The sequence below is a fragment of the Lygodium microphyllum genome, chromosome 27 (genome assembly GCF_053477565.2).
Source record: "Lygodium microphyllum isolate KBCC chromosome 27, Lygodium_microphyllum_v1.1.10, whole genome shotgun sequence".
Classification (NCBI taxonomy): Eukaryota; Viridiplantae; Streptophyta; class Polypodiopsida; order Schizaeales; family Lygodiaceae; genus Lygodium; species Lygodium microphyllum.
Genome location: NC_141161.1, coordinates 54,163,873 through 54,173,818, shown reverse-complemented (window position 1 = coordinate 54,173,818; position 9,946 = coordinate 54,163,873). Strand labels below are relative to the sequence as shown.

The following is a 9,946-nucleotide window of genomic DNA, read 5'->3' as shown; positions in this document are numbered from 1 at the left end:
ATTATCATGTGAACAAGGAATCATTTGTGCCAATGGGGTCATGGCATAGTGGTTCAGATGTGGGTTGAGTTTGGGGGGTGTGAGTTTGAACACTGCGTCCGGCTTCCCTGGAGGTGTATTATCAAATCTATTCACGTCCAAGAATGTATTTGTGGAAACTTTATTACAAGTGTCACAGCTTTGGATTAAATCTCTCTCCACCTACCAAACTCCTTGCTCTTCACTAAAGAAATTTCCTCACACTCATTTTGGGTCTTATCTATAATCATATGGTTGTGTAAACTTTAATTATAAGCATCACAGCTTTGGATTAAAACCTCTCTCTCCACCTGCAAAACACTCAACTTGAATAACTCTTCACTAAAGAAGTTTTCTGTCAGCTTGTAAATGGGCATAACCATCCAAAGTCTGGATTTACAATGTAAGATGGATCTTCCTGTATGAGTTGAATCTTTTAGGTAATTGTTTGAATCTCAAAAGAGTTCTGTACACTCTCGAAATGTATGCATATTAATACTTTGCAATGTAGCATACAAGAGCTGAACAGTATCAAATGCAAGCATCTATTTTCTGATAATTTTTCTCTCATAACAGTTTACAAAATCATCTCTTTCTGGCAGCAGTTGCCAAACAAAATGGCTGTTTTGATTATCCAAGTAAACATGGTGTCTGACTAAGAATAAGAATCAATTAGAGAAGCAATTACAAATTACAAGAAAATCCGCCCTCCTCAACCCTGATGGAGGTCTCAATATTGTGAGCCCTTCTCAAAGGAAGCTTTCATTTGACTTATGAAGATCCCAAATGATGCAATTGTTTATCATAAAGGAAGGCCTGTGCTAGCATCCAGAAGGTGCTCTGTCAACATATAAGGTCCTCTACCAGGTCGCGTGCATAAAATATAATCCAGTTCGCCAGGTATCCTTGTTGTACTGAGTCCATGGGACTCTGGAGGAACAAAAGAGGTATCTACCTCTTCAATTGGTATTATGCTTGTATCACCCACAACATAGCTGTCATCACATTGAGTACATGTCATCTAACCTGGTAGATTACTTCTCTGGAGGTATTTTAACACATGCAAATCAATTACCTTGACAATGCTGCTCCTTCGGGTGGAGGAAAATAAAACAGCAACCTGTTGAGAAGTTGACATGCTGTGCTTTTATTTGGAGCAAAAAGAACAGCATTAGGTCCAGCATCAAATGTGTATGCAGCCTGCAAGATCATCCTGAGTTGAGACATAGTTTTATCTACCTCAGAGACTTTAAACTTCCTTCTCAAAATCTACCACAAAGTTCTAGAAATGTGCATGCAACACAATAAAGTGAAAAGAATAGTATGCTAAAGCATGGAACCTGTGGAGAGCCCTGCACCTTGTTCCACCGATCAACAAAGCTTATAATCCTGCCCACACATAACTTATTAACTCAAACACTCCTTCAAGGCACAAGCATGTGATTTCCATGCAAGCTAACATGGATATGCATACATTCATGCACAAAGGCCCTTTCTTTTTCACACAATAAAAGGTGCAAAGGCAAATCATTTAACAATATGGCTGCCAAAATGAGACTCCCATCTAACTTTTAGAAACTTACTGCCTATTTTATATCTATACTTTCATTCATGAGCTCAAGTCTGGGTAGTGATTGTTACAACTAAGAGATGGTAAGTATGCAGTTATCTTTAAATATTCAAATTAAGGGCACTATGCATACAGACCTCACCTGCTTTAGCAATGAACATGTGCCAGAGTACAAACAGATGTACCCACATACAACCAAGAAGCTCATGTTTGGATGAACATAAACTGAACTGCAGTCAGTTACGAGAATTAATTAAAAAGACTTACCTTCGAGAAGTATCATTCAAGTAAAATATCGGCGGATAAGTGTCTAAGCACGTGGCATGAAACTGATTGCTATCTGAACAGCAGATGCGAGAGAATGTTGTAAAATCACGATCCTTGATTGCTTCTTCCATCTCTATTATGAGTTTTGGAACCAGCTCCTGAACTTGCCATAGGTATATCAGAAGCTTATCATCTCAGATTCCATTCTCAGCAAGGAGTAATCAGCAACTTTTATCAAAAGCTTACCTTAGCCCTGTGATCCAACAGCTTGCTGGTACGGACACTTTCTTGCATGCCTGCTGTACTGCTGGTTTCCTTTTGCCGAGAACTTACCTGTTGATCAAGAGCCCTGGTGTTGTCAAAACAATGCTTCTCAACAGATCCATTTCCTCAAAAGATTTAAAGTTAGAGCAATACTCACGACAGTAATAATTTCCTCAAAAGATTCAAAGTTAGAGCAATACTTACCACAGCAATAATTACCACCAGATCTGTCCAATGACTTTCACCTGCAAGTTGGATGGCAACACTGTCTTTGCCATCATTTTTCTGCACTTTCAAAGGCAAATCGACAGTTAGTACCAGCAGAAAATAACTTAAGTGCCAATAATTTATTCAACTGGCAACAAGAAGAAATACCGTTCCCATTTCCCATTTGACAAACCCACCATAAAGACTGCGGCAGGCACTACCAGAACCAACCCTGCAGAGTACAAAGTGTAAGCATATTGCTCTCAGAAATCCATAACTAATTTCCCCATCCAAATGACAAAATCTTCATTCCATAATGAAATTGCACTCTCGAATCTTCATTCCATAATGAAATTGTACTCCATTAATAGCATGATACCAGCGTAAGAAGTTTTCAAAAACCATTTCAAGTAAGCCAATCAGAGAATTGTCAAAATGACCAACAAGGTGTTGCAGCTGTAGGCAAGTCAAGTTGATCAATGGGAATGAAATCCCAGAAGGGTTATTTTCTACAAAAATCCATGCTATAGGAAGATTAAGAGTGAGTTGGTGCAAAGTAGAAGAGCAATGTTTTGTCAGCAGACACCTGAAACTTTTAATATCTACTATAAAACTATTACCTATGTTCATCTAACGTTTATAATGGTTGACATGTTGCTCCAGAAAGTAGTGTGTATACACAAAAAATTTCATGATATGCAAACCTTGCAAGTGAAGAAAGCTCTCCTTCATAGCTCTCTTTAACTCCCATTAGTTGAGCCAAAGCATAAACTGCAGTCAGAAAGCAAGATAAGAAACAAACTCAACCTGGCTGAACTATACAAGTTGTCTTAGATCTTAACTAAAGCATGCTCTTTGTCGCATGAAGGGGCAATGGCATAATATATTGGCAATTTTCAATGGAATGCACTAAATCTAAACACTGATCAGGACATATCAACAATCCAATTTGCACACAGAACGCTAAAACAAAAAGGAAACACAAGTAGATTTTAAAAAAGGCTCTGATAACATTAGTCCAAAATTAGGTTTTTTTAAAGGCTTGACAAAACCAAAAGGTGCAAACCTTGTTGATTACACTTTTACTGATCACAGTCCACAACTCAAAGATGTACACCTCACATCATCTATCTTAGGACCTAAAAATCTTTTAGTATGTCCTGTGGCACCCAATGTCCAAACTCACTAGTTGCACAGTGGGGAGTTCTTTAACACTTGACTTACCACCTATGTTTTGGCACCAGACATTTGGGACTACTCACAATTTATAAAAAACGACACTTTGAACTATCATAAGGACCAATGCAAGTCAAAAGAGTATTGTATATAATTCAGCAGTACTTCCAAACATAATTTCTAAAAATAAAAGTTTACCGAGGCATGCGAACCCTGCAGCTGAGGAGGCCAATCCAGCTGCTGTAGGAAAATTGTTTTTCGATGCAATATGCAATTTCAGGTGTTCCCAATCCCTCTTTTTGATAACAACGCCAGTTTTCTCATCAAAAACATCTCCTGCTCGAGATCTGATCTCTCTCAGGCAATTTCTGTATCTCTCCCCTTCAATGGAGACCTCCTGTATGAAAAACCGAAAAGAAGGATATTTGTGAATGAATTGGCATTCTTGTTGTTTGACCTCTCATAAATTTGCAACCAAACAACCCACAAGACCAGATAGATAATTGTGCCATAACACTAAGCATGCACTATTCATCTATCTGAATTAGAAATAATACTCTTCTAATTTACACAATTCTTGCTGTTCAATCTTTGATACATTTGTCACCAAGTCCATCTACAACCAGGATATTTGAGTACTAAGTACATTGATGAGACAAGTGAGCTTCTCCTGATATGCAAACACGGATTTTAAGTGTTGGATGTATACACGCGCATGATGGTGCAGGATATTGTCGCTGTTCAAGGACTTAAACAAGTTTTCTGTTTCCTGGTTCCACACTATCGACTTTTTTGTGGGTTTTGTGCTTCCGAGTGATGACTATGGCTTTCGCATGCTGGCCAGATGGCCTGTTGTACATCTGGTTATTCTTTTAATTCCAGCAATATGATCGCATGCTGGCCAGACGGCCTCTTGTACATCTGATCATTCTTTAATTTCACCAACCTCGATGAAAAAACAAAGGGGAAAAAACTGACCTTGCCATTGAGCCACAGGCGATCCGAAGTAAAGGAAGGGCTTGCAGCGACAGTCGTTGTGGCAGAAAGATCGTCAGGGTTGAGGGTAACGCTGATGCTGGAATTGATGGGCAAGATGAGCTTCTCATCGCGCTTGCCCCAATACTTGATCACTGCTATGTTGGTGGGAGCTCTGGCCGTGACCATGGCAATCCAATCCTCCACCTTGTCATTCTTCTTATTAGATGATGGCTGCTGATCAGATCCTGCCATGGCCAAGAAGAGGTGGGCTGCAACTAAAGTCAGTTATTCAATGTGAGAACGAAATCAGAATGGAGCTGATGCCTTCCCCCGAATCGCTACTCAAAAAGAAGAAGACCACTGAGTGTGTGTTGCCATGAAATCTCAGAGGCAGGGGAGAAGGATTGATGGCAGCCCAAAATGCTTCGTGAGACCACTGAATGCGTTGCCACGAAATCTCAGAGAAACACTACAGGGAGAAGGAATTATGACAGCCCAAAAATTGCTTCGATGCAGCAGCTTTCCAGACAGAGTGATAGGGGAGCAGTTGAAGATGGGATCTATTTATTTCCTTCTTTCTGCTCGCTCTGATTATTGAATCAACTGCTCTCACCAGAACCCACTTTAGTCAAAATCAAGACAAGCTTTTTCTAAATTACAAAGGGCACAGAAATATGATATACATTAAAGTAGGAAAGAAATGAAAGGTACCTACATATGCATTTTTTTCCTTGGAAGATAGTCAAAACTCAGACATGTGCTTGAAAATGTTTAGACGTCAGTTGAAACTTGGTGCCCTACCTGCTTGCTAGACACGTTATTAGCATGGCTAAAGGAAGGCCCCAAGTGAAGACCTTATTTTCCTTATGTCAAGTTGCACTCTCTATTCTTGCATGCCAAAGTTGTAAGGCTATAATGATACTTCACAAGTGTTTCCCAAAAGCCATAGGTTAGCACCCTGCCAAGAACGAGAAATGTGTTGGAAATAAGCATTGCCCCAAAGAGCAATAGTTTGAGAAGCATGGCATCATTTTTAATGTAGATATCAAAATAGAAGGGAAAAAATGCACAAGGCTTTGGTTGAAGTCTATGTCCAAAGGCCCTCATAGTTTCTTAAGGGGCGGGGGCAAGAAAGGGGGGGAGGGGGGGGAGGGATCAAGTACTCAAATGGAGGTTATTATAATAGTTAGTTTTGGTGGCCGAGGGGGGTAGGGCAATGATTTTTTTTTAAAGTAAATAGAATGGTTTGAATATAAACAAAAAGTTTTGAAACGCCTATTGTCCTTTTTAAATAAGGCATGGCAACAAAAGGGCCTTCTAGTGGTCCTTGTGTACATTATCATCACAAAGACTCCAACAACTCATTCATGGTGAAATGAAGGTGATGCAATCATTTATGCTCACAACCATCCCTTATTATTAATGAAAAATTATTGTTCTATTATTGACAACATGCTAGCTTAACTTTTTTATGAGTGAGCAATGCTAAGCAAAGCTAGTGTGCGTGTTTTTCCTATGTGTAAGTATTCAAGCAAGAGACTCCATACCCACAATCAAATAGCAACACCAAAATGGAGTGCAATTCGCACATTAAGCGGCACTTCGTATAACCACAATGTTTTGAGGCATACAAGTGCCTTTGTGTATAAATCATCCTTTGATGGGTGTCAAGTTATAGTATCTAAGCTGTGATTTTCTAAGATTATCAAGGTGAAAAGCTCCAAATCTGTGTGTGTGTGTGTGTGTGTGTGTGTGTGTGTGTGTGTGTGTGTGTGTGTGTGTGTGTGTGTGTGTGTGTGTGTGTGTGTGTGCGCGCGCGCGCGCGCGTGCATGCACACGCACATGCGTGCACGCCCGCACATGTGTGCATACATGCACATGCACATGTGCCATGAAGGTGATGAAAAACATGCCTACCTATGTGACCAAATAATGTACTACAATTGAGATCAATGTAATGGCATTCTCGATTATTATATTCTAACTACACCTTTCACTTTCTTTGTGGACCATCAAGCATTGCTTTATCTTGTGAACAAGTCCTGTGCTAAATGTATCACTCATTGGCTTCTCTTATTATTAGAATCTATTTTTTTGGTTGTTTTGTATAAGGGGAAACAATACTTCATTGTGGATCACTTATCACAAGTGACCAGCGGGGCGAACATGCCATAAGAGTTGATTATTAACTCCGGGATGCTTACTTGTTCCACATTCATCAAGAAGCACAACTCTTCACGGCTAACTTGATGCCTCAATGGGGATGACTTAGTCCATGTCCTTGAGAAAGGTCTACCAAAATAACCAATCAAAATAGTGTGACTCACACATCTCTTAATTAAAACTTGACCATACCAATTGATTGCTAGTCAATTGTATTCTGGGGCTAGATGGTCTTCTTAGGAGATGCATTTGTGAACATGAGATAGAGATTGTGTTATAGGAGGCATATAGTAACATTGTTGAAAGACACTTTGATGCAACCACCAAAGCTACTAAAGTGCTTCAATCACAGTTAGGATAGTCCTTGCTATTTAAGTATTCTACTTGATTGTTCAAGTATTATGAGAATGAGTGCCAACAGGCAAAGTTGCCTATCAAAAAGAATAAATTAGAACTCACACCAGTGATTGCCCACTGCCGTCAACCCTTTGAAAAGTGGGGCATGGACTTTGTGGAACCTATCAATCTAGTTGCTCAATACTCACACACTCAATACATTATCATAGCCATGGAGTACATGACTAAATGGGCAGAGGCTAGGGCTACTTGAAAAACTGGCATAAGAACCACTGCTTAATTTCTCTAGGAGAAAGTCAATTCACAGTTTGGATGCCCCATCAAGATCATCTATGATCAAGGACCCACTTCATTAACGAAGTAACTCTGCATGTAATGTGTCCACTAGTATCATCCAAGACATGTCTTAGCAGTCCATCGGAAAGGATGTCTAGAAAGCTCCGCCCGGCACTCCCATGAAATGTTACGGGATTTGCGATCTAGGGCTTTCCGCGTCTGCCACGTAGCGGAAGTATTCTGGCCATTCCCACTTAGGATCGACCTGAATTAGGGTTATCCTGATTGATCATTTCCTAACAGCAACTAGCGTCGGACCCAAGCGAACTACTTTACGCAGAAACGCCAGGTCCGAAGTGGATTCACGCTACACTTGGTTCAAGGAGAATGGGAAACGAGAGGGATGCAAAGCTCAACCTCTCTGCCATAAGGCACAATCCCATTTCATTCCCTCTAAAACAGCATAAATCGGGTAAGACATAACTCTAGGTCAATGCTTTTGTTGTTCGTGTCCTTTGACGATCATCCCGCTGTCCTCGAGATTTGAGAAAAGTTCCCGACCGACCGGGACCACCCAACCGTAGGACGAACCCATGGCCCATCCTCCGCACTTTCCTCGGTTTGTTTTAGTTATGTAATTATCTAACACATTAGTTGGACATGTAACAATCAGCTTCTTTAATTAAACCGTTAAGCACTGGTTCCTTCACGTAATCTTATCACGTGACATAGAAAAACAATATCAAACAAGTTCTTTATTAACATATCATCATATTTATCTTTGAAATACAAGGAGTTCCGCCCATAGGCTTGTCCATAATCCGCTCGAAGGCTATCCAGCAATCCACAGGGATCACTATTCCAAGTTTCTGCCCGTAGACTAGTATGCGGGCCTTGAGATCCAATCCCGAGTCACGTTAGCCTCTTGTGCAGGACCCGAAAGGCGAGGGATTTACGGCCAGAGCCCCTCCTGGCACCCAAGCGTCCTCCTGCTCTAAGTAGCGCTCAACAGAGAGACCTTTCGCGTCGGGTTCGGTCCACGTTCCCGGTGCGGTCAACAACCCCCTTGGTTAGGGTCAGGTAGGCAGTCGAGGGTAACTGTAGCTGCCTCTCCCTTCAGGCCTTCAACCTGAAGTATAGATATTCATTTAATTTGTAATTCATAAATCAAATAGTGCTCTAAAATCTCTAGCAAGCACAAACATTTCCATTGATCAATTTTGTTGTTGGCAAACTGCTAAGGAATGAATCTTTCCTTTTGAATGCATCCAGCTCTTGATCTGGGGTGCCTTGCAACTTGGCAAGATCCCTTATATTCTGGGTTAGGGCGTACCCTATTAACCCAACTTGGTCAAACCCTAAAGTTCATTGGATACTTCAGTTTCCGGTTTTTAACCTTCCTTACTTAGAAGGATATCAAAGTATACATCCTCTTGCAAGATAACTTGCATAAGGATCCACCATCCTTGTTGCGGGAATTTAACCTTTCTTCTTGTGAATCAATCACGAGACCATATGACTTCGTACTTGCCGCGCAAGTCCTGCATCGTACTATGCGATAATGGAGTTACGAAACAATCTGTTTCAGTTTCTTTAAGCTGACATTTGTCAGACCTAGGGTTTCCTAGCTTTATTATTTCCTTTTAAGCAACTCAGGGACAAACCCTAGTTCTTTTTTTCGGTTACAATTTACTGACCCTATATTCAAGGAATGTGGACAAGTATTTTAGGTATAGACGTTTCTTGGAATTTTAATTCATTCCCAACGAATATTTCGCAGCATTTTAATTTGGTTAACTCTAGAAGGTAATTTCGAGATTACTTCTATATGATTTGTTATCTACGTGTCAATTGACTTTTCAATCTTATACTTCATCGACTTGAGGTTAGGTTAAATCCAACTAATCTTCCCTTTTCTTTGCAAACAAACTCATGCTAAATAAGCAATCTTTCCCTTGCTAAGTTATGCAGTTAGCAATGATAACTTCCTAGAGTTTAAGCATCGCAAGAATCCTTTCATGATTTGCACTTTCCATGATGATTTGTTGTAAAAAGGAATAGGGGTTAATAGTGCAAGATGCAGTTTTATATCTTCTAGGCTTAACTGAAGTATACTACTTTAGTGGGTAAATAATCTTGCTCATAATTCGTTTCAATGCATAATGCTATTTGAAGAAAAACTATGTTTATACTTTATTTATTTTGCATGTTCCATTAAACTAAATTCCTTCGTCGTGAATAACTAGGACAAAATATATCTTATCCCTAACAATTCATCTTGCACAATTAAATTAAAACAGATATAAAATTAAGAAGGAAAAACCTAGGTTTGGGGTGAGATATCCACATGGATACCAGGAGATGACCCTCCCACAGCTACTCCTTGGACTTTCTTAGGAGGCATCGCAATTGTAGTCCTTCGAACGTGGAAGCAGCTTTACACTCATTTTCGGAATTCCACCGTTGCTCCCTTGCACGTCAATACTCTTCTTTTCTTTTTCGAGTAGGGGAAAAACCAAGTCCCAAGGGTATTTTGGAAAGGCAAGGAACAGTTAAGGGTTTATCCAGGAGGAGGGGGTAATAAGACCTTTAAGGTCTTAGTTTCTTTGGGAGGGAAAGGCTTACAAAGCCCAAGGAAAAAAAAACCCTATAGGGGTTTATACTCGGGGG

General features: G+C 40.2%; 1 protein-coding gene across 1 annotated transcript; it reads right to left on the bottom strand.

Annotated features, from left to right (window-relative positions):
- Window positions 1–431: 431 nt before the first annotated feature.
- Window positions 432–5,215, bottom strand: LOC148012331 (diphosphomevalonate decarboxylase MVD2, peroxisomal-like). The gene is made up of 11 exons (XM_087669099.1): window positions 5,196–5,215; window positions 4,481–5,083; window positions 3,701–3,899; window positions 3,031–3,097; window positions 2,495–2,558; window positions 2,324–2,404; window positions 2,102–2,188; window positions 1,856–2,013; window positions 1,359–1,407; window positions 1,094–1,218; window positions 432–1,013 (listed from the first exon to the last, which is right to left on the bottom strand). The coding sequence occupies exons 2-11, from the start codon at window positions 4,730–4,732 to the stop codon at window positions 821–823; spliced, it is 1,275 nt and encodes a 424-aa protein (XP_087525225.1). The 5' UTR covers window positions 4,733–5,083; window positions 5,196–5,215; the 3' UTR covers window positions 432–820.
- Window positions 5,216–9,946: the final 4,731 nt, after the last annotated feature.